Raw genomic sequence first — 14,812 nt, forward strand, 5'->3', positions numbered from 1 at the left:
AAGGCCTGGCTGTGTCTCAAGGAGACTCCCTTCCCGCATGTTTTGAACTCCTAGCAGCACTCCTGAATCAGCTGTTGAACCTGGCTTCTTAGGAGTGCCAGGCTCCTTTATCTTCGGAATATTCAAAATTTCACTTATTAGAGTAAAATATTTCTCAGACTTCATTTTTCTCCTTTGGTAGAAAGAGTCTTGAGAAGTGAGAGAGTCAGCATTCCAGTTCACTGAACTCGGACCAGTTATTTAAAACCTCCGAGCCTTCCTCACTTACAGAGCGAATGTGGGAAAGGAACACACAGCCGTCACTAAAAGCGGAGGAAGCAATAAGATGGAGGGAGTCCCCAGCAGTCGAGGGCTTCTGGGCACGGCTCATGGGTTTTGCATGGCGGGGAGAAATGCTGTGTGATTCATGGTCACCGTCGATTCTCAGGGTTCAGTCAGTGGACCGGGACCCACGCTGCTCATGTACAAAACTCCCAGCCTGTGATGAGTCACACACATGCCAACCTCAAACACAGGGAGAAGGAAATGCTTCCACACAGAGACAGAGGGAAGCCAGATCCTAACAATGAGGCCGGCACCTTTAAAAGGAGAAGGGAGCCTGCACCAGGAAACCAGAACGTGAAACCAGCACGCAAACCCCGAACGCAAATCCCGATCTTAGGGCCTAAGGGATTCAGAACTTACCGGAAGGTTCAAGGCACTTACACAAAGACATGGTTTTGGAAAATGGCCATGGCATTCTGTACCAAGGTGATCACCTTGGAACACTGTTGAATCAGTATTATTTACACGGGCATACAGCAGGACAAAAATATATACACAAACATCTGAAAAGGCTCTGAGCCTCGCCTGTAGGTTTCCACTCTTACAAAATGTGCTCTAAGTACTCAGCCTCCAGAACAAGCTGTCCTTGAGCATAAATTTGAGGCCAGAGTGTTTATTTTAATAGGGTTTGGATTTTGTAAGATGCTGTCTAGGAGAAGTTTAAAGGACTTTTTTTTTGAAGTTCAGTTTTCCTGAAAGTTGACAGCCTAGAGGAAAAGCAGGTTTTAGAAATGATTCCACAGGAACACAGTATGTGAAAACAAATTCCTAGCCTGTAAGTTTTATCCTGGCTCTGAACTGGTCTGTAATGCATTTACACACAACAAAAATAAAACAGCAAGCTTAGCTGGGGCTGTTCCCTTTCCCTGTGTAGTAGACCAGGGAGCGCTGATTCCCCCCTAACAATTCCACTGTATGTAATTCTTCTCTCCTTTCATTCCAGTTCCAGTATTTACTAGGCTTGGCTATCTTTTGTTTGGTGTTAGCAATGCTGGCAGTTGCTGTGTAACATCTATTTCTTGATCTGATTTTCTGAATCATCCAGATGAGTAACTTGACCAAGTTTGCTAGGACTTGGCAGTATTCACTCTTGATAATGACCTCTAGCCTCCAGCCATGTAGAGAGGCGGTCTCTGGAACACAGCAATGACTCACGATCATGGAACATCGTCCTAAGAACGCAGAACTGGGGGACACACACATGCTACTTGAAGTTATTCCCTATCACTGTCCTTTTGCTGTCACAAAGAAGACAATATTAGGATTACTAGAAGGCCCTGAATATTAGGATAAAGAGGAACATGCTACATGCTATATAGGACTGGAATGGATTCTCAGGTGAGAAGCTCATTGGGTCAGAAGGCCTGGAAAGCCCAGGTCAGGGATTAAGTGAGCCTTAAATGTACCATGGGGAAACAGGAAGCACAGATGGAAAGGGAAACTGTGGAAGATGCTTGGCAGGAGGTGACAACTGCCTAGAGGCGGGAGAGTCGAGACAGAGATCAAAAAATCTGAAGTTAAAAGTCTAGGGAGGTAAAGAAGTGGTGATGCACCTACACGAGGGAAATCGGGGAGGTCACAATTGGTCCAAAATGCTGAGGTGTCCAACACAGAGGGATGTAAGCTACTTTAAAATCATCTCAGCAAACTAACACAGGAACAGAAAACCAAACACCAAGTGTTCTCACTCATAAGTGGGAGTTAAACAATGAGAACACATGGACACAGGGAGGGGAACATCACACACCAGGACCTGTCAGGGGATGGGGTGCGAGGGGAGGGAGAGCATTAGGTCTAATACCTAATGCGTGCAGGGCTTAAAACCTAGATGACGGATTGATGGGTGCAGCAAACCACCATGGCACATGTATACCTATGTAACAAACCTGCATGTTCTGCACATGTATCCCGGAACTTAAAGTTAAAAAAAAAAAAAGAAAACCTTAAAAAAAATCATTAGGCTTCCCTACCACTCAAAGGCACCTTTCCCTTTCTTTTTTTTAATTGATAGACTTTATTTATTTTTTAAGCAGTTTTTGGTTTACGGAAAAAAATTGGGTGAAAAATAGAGTGTTGGCATATACCTTCCTCTCCTCATCTCCAATTTCTCCCATTTTTAACATCTTGCTTTAGTGGAACATTTGTAACAACTGATGAACCAATATTTGCTGAAGACATTACTAATAAGGAAAGTCTATAGTTCACAGGAGGGTTCACTTTTGGCACTGTATGTTTTATGGGTTTTGATAAATGTATAATAGTATGTATTCTCCATTATAGTATCAGACAGAACAGTTTCACTGCCCTAAAAATCCTGTGACCCACCAATTCATCCCTCCCCCAATAACCTACAGTAACCACTGATCTTTTCATTGACTCCACAATTTTGTCTCCTCCAGAGTGTCATGTAGTTGGCAGAGTGTCATGTAGTTGGAATCATACAGTGTGTAGCCTTTTCAGATTGGCTCCTTTCACTCAGCAATACACATTTAAGGTTCTTCCACATTTTTTATGGTTTGATAGCTCATTTTCTTTTTATCCCTTATAATATTCCATTATATGGATGTATCCCTTTAATTTTGTTATTTTAACATTTAGAAACTATAAGACACAAAAAGCACAAATCAAGAGGGAAAAATCTGACAAACTATACTTCATCAATAATTAAAAACCTCTTTTCTCCAAACAACACTGTCAAGAAAATGAAGACAAGCCACAGCCTGGGAGAAAATAATTGAAAAACAAATATCTGATAAAAAATATGTATCCAAAATACATAAGTAATCTTTAGAACTCAACAATAAGAAGACAAACAACCCGATATAAAATGGTTAAAATTTGAACAGGCTCTTCACCAAGTTATACAAATTGAAAACAAGCTCATGAAAAGACACTCAACATTACTAGTCATTAGGAAAATGCAAACAAAAATCACAATGAGATACCACTATACTTCCTTTTGAATGGTTAACATTTTACAAACAGACAGTACCAAGTGTTGACAAGGACTTGGAGCAACTGGAACTCCCACACCTTGGTGGTGTTAATATATTGTAGTGAAACCACTTGGAAGACAGTTTGGCATTCCAATCTTAGAAAGTTAAACACACACCTACCAGAGAAGCCAGCCATTCCATTCCTTGATATTTACGTACACAAAGACTTGTACATGAATGCTGATAGCACCCTTACTGGTTATCACCCAAAACTGGAAACAATCCACTTATTAGGTGAATAGATTAACAAATTGTGGTTTATGCATGCAACGGAATACTACTTAGGAAAAAAAAAAAAGGAACTCAGCAAAATCCATACTGTCTTAAACTCTGCAGGAAAACTGATCTAATTTCTTGGATAAACAAATTGCACATGGGGAAAAAAGAAAGATGTAATGGAAAGCTATTGCTTAAGAGAGGCCTAAAAGACACACCAACTAATCCCAGCATGTGGAGATTATTTCCATTCTGATGTAAACAAATGGTAACATGCAAACAAAGAAACCATTTATGACAACTATGAACTTTTTGGAAATTTGACCACTGACTGTTTATTTGTGATAGCAATTAATATAACAGTATTCTGGTTATTCATATGATAACATAGTTGTCATTGTTTAAGAAAACTATGGACAAAATATTTACAGATTAAATTAGATGTCTGAGATTCTCTTCAAAATAATGCAGGTGGTGAGCACAGGATGGGATAGAGATGACACAAGTTTCGTTCTGAGTAAACAATGGCTCACTATATTATTCAGTGTACTTGTGTATATGTTTGAAATTTTACATAATAAAGTGTTTTTTAAGTTCCCTGGTATCTGACCACCATGAAACAACCACTGTTAACATTTTGATATGTATCCTTCCAAGAAGGATATATTCTTGGAATAATATATTATTTATCATTATATATGATATATTGAAATATATTATGAAATATATGAAATATGATACTAAAATATATTATGAAATGTGAAATATGAAATACATGAAATCAGGATATTATATGAACTGCTCTGTAACTTCCATTTCACATTCCACAATTTATCTTTTTATGTCAGCGAAGATTTATGTCATCCTTTTGAATTACCTGTTTATATCGGTGTACCATGATTTCTTAAAAACTGTTTCCTAACTTTTGGACAGTTCAGTGATTTCCTGTTTTCTGCTATCATGAATAATGTTACAATAAACCAGGCTGTGCAATGAGACACGATATAGACAAGCTAAGAGCATGTGCCCCGGAGCCTGCCTGCCTGTCTCTCACTTATTAGCTGTGTGTCCTGGGGAAAGTTACAAGCCTCTCCAGGCCTCAATCTCCTCATCTGTAAAATAGGGATGATAACGGTGCCTCCTCCATAGGATCAAGGGTGCATTAATGAGCTAGTATATATTTCAGCAATGGCAACAAAAGCACGGAATCAGAGCTCCATACATGTTAAATCTTGTTGTTATGTTTGCACACCTGACCAATTTCTTCTTTAGAATTGCTGGAATAAAAGACAGGCCTTTTGAAGACCCAACTTGCCCATATGCTGAAATGACATTATTTCACATTCATTGACTTAACGTTTTTGGGGTAAGAAAGTTTGTCCACTTTCTTAAGTGGATTGCATTTGGTCAATTAATGTTTTTGGGGGTAAGAAAGTGGACAAACTTTGTCTTTGTCATTTCCTTGTTCCTTAACTGCTAAACTTACCTTCACCTGACAGCTTGCTGTACTATTATAAAATCTGCAAACCTTTTGCTTTGCTTTAAAATTTTTTAAACCTGCTATTAACCAAAGGTGCCTATAGCACAACACTCTGTGAACAAATGATTCCAGAACAAGACATGATTACTACCCACAAGTGTTAACTTGTTGTCTTTCATATTAACACCCTATTCCAATTTTCCAAGCCAATACGCTTGTGCCTCTAAATATATTTACCTTTTTTATTTGTTTTAGAGATAGGATCTTGTTCTGTTGCCTAGGCTGGAGGGCAGTGATGCAACCATAGCTCACTGCAGCCTCAAACTCCTGGGCCCAAGTGATCCTCCTGCCTCAGTCTCCAGAGTATCTGGGACTATAGGCACACACCACCATGCCCATATATTCGCCTTAGTAAAACAAATGTTTCTCACTTTGCTCTCAAACTAACAAAAAATATAAAACCTAGTCTAATGTCTCTAGTGTCTCCAAGTATAATTTTCAGGACAAAGTCCTGCTTTCTCTGCCATAGTCAACATTTAAATTAACTAGAGCAAAAGCACAGTTATTTTGCTGGGTCCCACCTCAATCCAGACATTTTTCTGCTGAGACTGCAGCTCTACCTCTCTTTGCCCTCAGGAAAAGTTAAAATACTTTCTAAAAGATATTTGAGTAGAGTAATTAAAATCCACAAACCAGATGGGCATGGTGGCGCACACCTGTAATCCCAACACTTTGGGAGGCCAAGGCGGGAGGATCACTTGAGCCCAGGAGTTCAAGACCAGTCTGGACAATACAGCGTGACCTCATCTCTAAAAATAAAAAAATAGTAATAATCTACAAACCAAAACTTGGGTTCCCCACAATCCAGAATCCTATATGCTAGGCTCATAACCAAATCCAGCCCAGAGCACTTGTTCCTGTGCCAATCCTCCTCATTCCGGGAAACAGAACCCGGGGATGATTCTTGGTAATGCCGTCTTCCTCATTCCCCATCTCCTTCCAGTGTTACTGGTTCTTCTTCCAGAAGATTTCTGAAATCCAGCTCCACTTCCTCCACCCCCATCCAAGCCACTTCTCTCCTGGATTACTGCAATCGCGTGCCAACTGATTGACACAGGCAGAGACCTTCCTCCTTCTAAGTGTGATCTTTTTTTGTAAATGTAAATTGGACACTCTACACTACTGCTTTCAAAACTTGAGGGGCTTGGCCGTGCGCAGTGGCTCACACCTGTAATCCCAGCACTTTGGGAGGCCGAGGCAAGGGGATCATGAGGTCAAGAGATTGAGACCATCCTGGCTAACACGGTGAAATCCCGCCTCTACTAAAAAATAAAAAAAAAAATTAGTCGGGCGAGGTGGCGGGCACCTGTAGTCCCAGCTACTCGTGAGGCTGAGGCAGGAGAATGGCGTGAACCCGGGAGGCGGAGGTTGCAGTGAGCCGAGATCGCGCCACTGCACTCCAGCCTGGGCGACAGAGCGAGACTCTGTCTCAAAAAAAAAAAAAAGCTTGAGGGGCTTCCCATTGTTTCAGAAGATCACCCTTACCCCCATGGCAAGGCCCTTCTGAGTCTCTCACCACAGCTTCCCACTGCACGCCTTGCTCTTCCTTAAAAGCACCAGGCTGTTTCCTGCCATTTCCTGCCTCAACTTGGCTCCTGCAGTTTGCTCTGCCCGATAGCTCTTTGCCCACTGGCCTTTTCTTGTTTTTCAGTCCAGCTTAAAATCATTTCCTCGGGGAGGCCTTCCCCACCCAATCTAAAGCCACTCCCTCGCCCCATAGTAACCTCTCACAGTCCGCTCCTTCGCTGCGCAGCACTGATTACCAAGAGTCACCAGACACCGATCTGACTGTGCCCGCAGCTGTCTCCCCCTCTCCGCTGTCACTGTGCTTTGTCACCTTGCCGTCCCCAGGGTCTAGCATGGCACCTACCCATAAAAGAGCACAGTATCTATTTGTGAATAAACGAATCAAGAGTAAGTAGGCTGGTCTAATCTGCTGTTCTTCAACCTTAAATTCCCAGAGAAAAGTGATTACATTTCACTTTATATCATGAGATGAGGACGGAGATCCAAATTCGAAACCCCGAATTTAGCCCCATTCCATTTACTACTCTCAGCTTTATGGGGAATACAAAAGACAAGCTCCCAAAGAACTTGCGATCTCCCTAGAACACCTAAACGCTTGGAATATCATTTAAAGATAGAATATGTGTAAGTGTCAAAATGACAGAACACACCAAAAGTAACCTCAAGTTTTTACTTTTCTTCCTTGGGTGTAAGAGCCCAAGGAAGAAAAATAAACAAACCCTGGGTAGAAATGCCTGGAAGAGAATTAGCACATGCAGGCAGATACAGTAGGTCTAAAAATGTGATTTAGAAAAGGGTGCCTGGAGGAATACCACTCAGACGACAATATATATGAGGAGGACAAACTGTGCACAGATCACCCCAAACAGGGCAGCACCTAAATCCTTTGCAGGGTAGCTTCAGTCTTTACAAAGATAACATATTTTTGTAAGCAGTCTCCAGTTAGACACTGTATTTGCCAATGTTCAGAAAACACAGTTGTCTCATTTCTGGTTTATGAACACTATGGGAATGCAAAAGAGAAACATTCATCTCGTCATTCCAGTCAGTGTGAACTAATTTTGTTTAAGCACACCTTTTTAAAGGGCTTTTATTTTCACAGCTCCTGAACTTTGTGTTGCATCTTTTCTCCAGGCATAGTTGACTGTGGAACATTGCTTTGGGGAGCCTAGGTGTCAGCAATATGTAGTTCTATTTTAAGCTCAGGGAGGAGCACATGTAATATAAGTAGGAACAGGGAAAAGAAAAATAAATGAAAAGTCTGTTGCAATATATTTAGGTGCACTTGGAAGTGTGTTTTAAATTAACCTGCAATTAGGCTACAGAATCCCATTCTGAAGAAATTCACCTGAAGGAGAAAAGAGGCAAAAGATGGGCACCAGTACTTACACATGCAGATAGACAGGCGGACAGATGGACAGACGGGTGGACAGATAGATGAACAGACAGACAGATGGACAGATGAATAGACAGATGGATAGACAGATGGACAGCTAGAGAGATGGATATACACACAGATGGACAGAAGGACAGAGACAGACAGACAGGCAGATGGACAGATAGACAAATGGACAGATGAACAGACAGATGGATGGATGGACAGACGGATAAACAGACAGATAGATAGACGGATAGACAGACAGACGGATGGATAGCCAGACAGATGGACAGACTGAGGTTTTGCCATGACTGTTTATTTACAAGCTTTCTTTGTTAAGGCAATTACAACCAAAGTATAATGAAACAGAAACAAACAATTGTTTAGGTGACAGGAAAGATCAGGTGATGTGGGTATTTGATGGTTTATACAGGAATTAATTACTTTGAAACCATAATTACCCATGTTTAAGCAAAGCACTTGTTTTTTCATAAAGTAGACCACCAGGATCTGAGGAATTAAACTGTTCAAAGTACCTGTCACACACCGGAAGGGATTTATACTGGATAGATATCTTTTAAGTTATTACTACAAGCCATGTGTGGTGGCTCACACCTGTAATCCTGGCACTTTGGGAGGCCGATGGGGAAGATTGCTCGAGCTGAGAAGTTTGAGACCAGCCTAGGCAACATGGCGAGACCTTGACTCTACTAAAAATCCCAAAATTTAGCTGGGTGTGGTGGTGTACACCTGTAGTCCCAGCTACCCAGGTGGCTGAGGTGGGAGGATTGCTTGAGCCCAGGAGGTGGAGGGTGCAGTGAGCTATGATTGCACCACTGCACTCCAGCCTGAGCAACAGAGAAAGACTCTGTCTTAGAAAAAAAAAAAAGAAAAAATGATATTAGTATAGTACTTCCTGCTCAGGCTTCCTCTCTTTCGGGTCCTTATTTGATTTTTTAAAATTTTAATAATGACTTTCATAAACTTCAGAGAGTCTCCCAGCTGGTGCAGAGACCTCAAGCTGAAGTTCAGGTCATAGAAGGCACCAGGCTCCCCTGGCTGACCACTGCTCTCTGTGCTGGGGGACTTCCAAGGCCAGGGAGCTAGGGAGGAGGAGGGGGCTCTGAGGAATACGCGGGGCTGTAAGGATGGAAGGTGCTAAGGCAATCGTCCTCAGGAGCTATCTAGCTTCATTCGTTAAAACCACCATGAAAAACAGAATGTTTCATAGCTGAACATAGCAGAAAAGCCTAACACCTCCAGAAGAGAATGAGTTTAATCTGAGGAAATGTGAGGCTAACGTAATGAGTTCGAGCCCAAACTTAGATGTCACCCAGAGTGAGAGAACTCCAGAGAGCATCTGTATCCACTGCCCACGATGGAGAAGGGAGAGGAGTGTGGGGACGTGGGGTTTCCCACATGAAATTCCAGCCCCAGCCTGCTAGAGTTCAGCCACTCAGGGCAAGGAGTCTGAAACTATTCTGTTGGGAGTATGAAATCATAGCAGGAAAGAAAGGGAAGGTGGTAAGAAGGGAAGGGGGTGAGGACCCCAGTGAAGGGAAGGGCCAGCGGCCGGGGAGGGGAGGCTCCGGGCCATTCTTTTGCACATTTCTTTTGCATATCTCTGCATAGTGTAGGTAAGGCAGGTCAGAATTCCTCATCTGCAGTGAATTCTCCATCAAACCAACACAAACAAGACTCCCTCCTGTGGGTTCCTGGAGTCTAAAGTAAGGCACTCAAACCAGTTAAACGGAAATCAAAACTGTTCTGGAAGCCACGGCTTCTCTGACTTTGAGAGCTCTGACAAAAACGACCTGAGGCAGGAGAGAGATCGAACCATCAGTCTCCCTTCTGGAGTTGTCTGGAGCTAAGATATTTGAGGACAATTGTTTTGGGGTTCAACTCCTCCTAAGGTGGATATTCCAGGAACTTCAGGGCCAGCATTTCATCAAACACCTGTACTTCTCCCAACGTCCCTGATAATGCTCCGGTCGACCTTTCCTGAGGGTGTCTCAGAGCAGTTTTCCCAGACGGGAAAGTCTGGGAAGTCAGCAGGGACTTCTCTGGCAGAATCCGGAACAGAATGACACAACCAGAGAACCTATGAAGGTTAAATCTGTGGAGCTGGAAGCCTCGCAGCTGCAGATAGATATGCTGGCAGGGCCATTAACTGGGAACCAGCTCTGGCTGATAAGGTGATTCCCCGGGACCCAGCACTGGGACCAGGATGGAGGCTATCAACCTCCATAATTAGCTCACCAGACACAAGCGGTACCTGTACACACCAACCCTGCACCCAGTTCCCAATTTCGGGTCACACACAATGGAGACATTACTTTCTGTAGGAGTTTATCAGGCAAAAAAAATTACTGGAACGTTCCCTCAGTTTGCCTAGAGTCATCTCATCTAACGGGTGACTTTGAATTCTATACCTTGTCTATTTTATCTCTCCTCCCCTCAATATACTAACATAAAATGCTATAGAATGCATAATTTTCAATTAAAATAAATATTATTTTTGCAACAGGATTACTTCATTTTAATTTACAGAACTCAGAGTGAACAGCTTCGAGTACAGAATCATGGAAATCTAGAATCGAGAGGATAAGAGAAGTGGGTGTTAACAACTGCACAGCTGTAGATTTTGTATCCATGACATCCGATAAATTCACACAGAGGAAATGTCCTACTTCAGAGATCTAAAATGTTATCCTTTGACTCCCAGAAGCATAAAAATGCAATTGGACTGAAAAACCAATTTCAGGTACTTACTGATTCCTTGAAAGAGCTCTTCGATATTAATAGCATTTTTTGCACTTGTCTCAACCACGATGGCACCTATGGATTCAGCGTATTCCTTAGCATCCTTCAGGGGAACCTCCCTGGAAAAGAGGTCAAAGACAGACAGGAAATGAATGCTCGTCTGTAAAATACAAATCACCCAAAAGACCAAACAGCTTGTGTGGCAACAGCTCCTTTATCTTCTTGTAGAATAGTAACTCAATCACTCAGCAAGAATGGATGCCTAGTATTAGTGAGACTTTTTAAAGTTTAAAACCCAGTCTCTGGTATCCATGAAGAGAAGATATGCATATATAAAATAGTGCTCCTGCTCCCACAGAAGAATTCCAGAACAGCAAGGAAAACCATGATGAATATGGCAGTACACATCTCAACTTTCAGAGCTACGGCTCATTTCAACTTTTTCCCATTACGTGACTCAATATTAAAAAACACCAACACCACTGTTAGTACATTTGTGCACACATGCTTTTGTGAAACTGTTTACATATTATCTTTCACAAATCAGAGAAAATATGCAATGTGCTGTGACAGTTTGGAAACAAGCATGGTTATACCCACCATGGCTACAATACAGGATGGCATATCTGGACTTTCATCTGTAAAAGGATGTTCTTACAAAGGTTTTAGGGCATGAACTCTATTTAAATGAACAATTAAAAAAAAAATCTCACCCTGAACACACCCGATTTTGTCTGATCTTGGAAGCTAGGCAGGGTCAGGCCTGGCTAGTACTTGGATGGGGTCCACGGCCATACCAGCCTAAAAAAATCTATTGACTTCTTTGCAATGTGAAAATGCTGTGGTGGATTCAAAGATAAAAAAGACGCAGTTCCTATTCTCCAGCAGCTGCTGCATGTCAGTCCCTCTCCCAGGGGCCAGGGAAACCACAGGTCCTGCCTTCTGGCACCTGTGCCTTAGAGCATGGACAAACAGGGTTCATCTGGGGGCACTCTAATCCACAACACTACAACATAAAGTGCTTCAGGAGCAGAGGGGGAGAAAGTGATGTGTTCTGTTCAATGAACCCCAGAAAGACGCCCAGAGGTGGTCACCTTAAGTGTGGCCATGAAGGCTAGGCAAATGCAGATAAGAATTTGGGATGGGACAGCCTGAGCAGAGGCCCAGAGACAGGAGAGTGCACACATTCCTGAAGATTATTAAAAGTTGATTCTGCACCCAGCACTGCTGGGGGTGTTATGGTGGATGTGCAAATGAATGACATGGGCCCGAATGGAGAGAATGTCAGAGTGGTTGGAGCTGAGAGAGGGAGGCACACCGTGACTGTCTACACCCAGAGGCCACTGAAGGACAGGAAGTGACAGCGTCAGCTCCACAGTCTAGGAAAAAATGGTGCACAGAATGGATGGAGGTGAGGAGAAGAATCTGGAAGCTCCTCTAATATTGCAGGCAAGAGGTAACACAATCCTCAACCAGAAGAATTGCTATTGGAAAAGAGAAGAAGGCAGACACAAAATCAAAACAGGGACAGGGAGTGATGGGACAGCGCCTACCTCCCCGCCCCTTCCTCCACCCACCTCAGAGCCTGTAAATGGCTTCAAGAGGTTTAAAGTTACCAAGGAAATTCTACTCTGGCATTCAAATTCCTATAGGACTCAAATCACATGCAGGGAGGACCCTTCAGTCCTAGCTGGAAGAGCGCCTAACTAGGGTCTATCATGTTAAAGACGATGGCCCCAGCCTCTCAGCCAAAGGAAATATGTCCCCGGAGCCAAGTCAGTGGGTACCTGTGCTTCCAAACTGCAGGGAAAAGTACACCCCGACATTCACTCTCTCGTTTGTAACAGACAAGACCCACGCCTGTCACAGGGATTACGCTTAAGTTTTTATGGCAGCAGAACGTTTATATTTGAAAGATTCCAGAAAAGTGCTTTTCTCTGTGCAGTTTGGCATGATATCTGTTTTTTACTTCCTCCTGAAGTCTTTTTTTGTTTGTTTGCTTTTCAAAGACAGTGTCTTGCACTGTTGCCCAGGCTGGAGTGCAGTGGCACGATCTCGGCTCACTGCAACCTCTGCCTCCTGGGTTCAAGCAATTCTCGTGCCTCAGTCTCCTGAGTAGCTAGGATTATAGGTGTGTGCCACCACGCTTGGCTGATTTTTGTATTTTTTGGTAAAGACAGGTTTCACCACGTTGCCCAGTCTGGTCTTGAACTCTTGGCCTCAAGTAATCCACCTGCCTCAGCCTCCCAAAGTGCTGGGATTACAGGCATGCGCCACCGTGCCCAGCCTCTTCCTGAAGTCTTTATCAAAGCACAGATAAAGGGTGGGGCTCATCTCTGCCCACAATGGGGTGCAGGAGGAGATGTCACCTGCTACCCTACTGGGGGTGGGGTGAGGAGCACCTGGCAAGCAAGGATGTCTCTGGGCCCGCAGGTGAGAGGAAATCACATTCACAGGTGAAGTGCTTCCTCAACCCCTCTAATCAAGCCAACTGCAGGACAAGGAGGAGCGGCACAGGTTCACCAGGCTTACAAGAGAACAGGTATCATGTGCCACAGCCCAACATCTCCGTCCTGAGGATGACCATGGCCAAGAGGCTCATTCCTTCACAGTTTAAAACATAGGTCTGGAGACGGAAAGGTAAGAAAAGCATACCCTCAGGCTCCTTCCATGCTAGAGATAGGTCTCATTAAATCTTCGGAAGGCAGAAGTGACATGCCTAATGAGAGGTGAGACAGGGCGTAACTCAACCCCGTGACTCTGTCCACCTCACTCCCACTGGGCCCCAATGGCACAAGCACCCACCGGCACCACATGCCAGAGGCCGTTATTTCCATCTTGACAGACACATGTGGGGCTCAAAATGTTTCAAACTGTCATATGCACCGGAGTTGGGGTGGAGCGGGGCAGAAGCCTACTCTGTCCTTCTAAAGAACAGGCGCTTACAGGAAGAATCCAGCCAGCGAAAGTCCCTCTAATGTGAACTAAGATTGGAAGGAACAGCCACTCTTGAGTGTCAAAACATGTTCCCATTACTGTGGCATAATAAAAAATACAGACTCAGTCTTTGCCCCGGTTCCTGGCACAGTTCTCCCCAGACCCTCGAAGTTTCCTGCATGATAGGAGTGTCTTCTGGTATTCTTGAAGAGCCCCTTCAACCATGCCTGAGTTTGATAGGGTATGGCCCTAGACCATCCTGTGGCCTTTTCAGGAGGAGCCTGGTTGCTGGAGGAATCAACCACATGGTTAAGACGGTTGAACCTTTCAGCCCCAACCCCAGCCTCTAGGGCTGGAGATTTAATCAATCATGACTAAGTAATGAAGCCTCAATAGGAACTATTGAACACAAGGCTTGAGAGGGTCCGGGCTGCTGAGCACACTGGTTTGCTGGGAGTGGTACCCCAGAGAGGCTGGAAGCTCCTTGTCCCACTCTCGCCCTTTGCCCTCGCTGTCTCTCCCATTTAGCTACTCCTGTGTTGTGTCCATAACAACAGAACTGTATGTCAAATTAATATTATAGGAGGCCTTTGCTTGGGACTAAGCTCCTGTATTAGGCCCCAAGAGACCAGACTAAAAATAAACACAGTCACTCATGCTTAAGTTCCCCTTCACCAAACCCAAACTAAGTGGTTATCTGACCTTCTGAGAAGTCACAAGAGGTAACAGCCAATTTCCCAAATAGGCCAGCTGAAATCTTCAGTAGCCATGGAATGAAGTTCCCTTGGCTTTAGTCCTTACATAAAATGTTAACTAATCTGATATTTTTCTATCGTTCTGTTTCCCTGTCCTTCCCTCTGCCTGTCCCCCGAGAAAAGTATCTTTGAAATGACTAGCAGGCTCCTGTTCCTGGCTCCTGCTTTCTTCAGCTCTCCTCTGTCTATAAAGCCAATCCCCTCTGCTCAGCTCATGGGAACACTTATTCTATTTTATGGAATGATTCGTTGTCAATTCTAGAATCATGAATAAAGCCAATTGAGATCTTTAAACTAAATTCGGGCCATGCACAGTGGCTCATGCCTGTAATCCCAGTACTTTGGGCGGTCAAGGCGGAAGCATCGCTGCAGACCA

General features: G+C 43.6%; 1 protein-coding gene across 1 annotated transcript in view; it reads right to left on the reverse strand.

The window, feature by feature from the left end:
* Positions 1-14,812, reverse strand: part of RAB31 (RAB31, member RAS oncogene family) — a 149,010-nt gene that overhangs the window by 6,311 nt on the left and 127,887 nt on the right. Inside the window, exon 6 of the mRNA XM_025364959.1 lies at positions 10,754-10,863. Coding sequence (XP_025220744.1) covers positions 10,754-10,863 — 110 coding nt within the window. The remainder of the gene's footprint in view (positions 1-10,753; positions 10,864-14,812) is intronic.

Source organism: Theropithecus gelada, chromosome 18 (genome assembly GCF_003255815.1).
Source record: "Theropithecus gelada isolate Dixy chromosome 18, Tgel_1.0, whole genome shotgun sequence".
NCBI classification, from domain to species: Eukaryota; Metazoa; Chordata; class Mammalia; order Primates; family Cercopithecidae; genus Theropithecus; species Theropithecus gelada.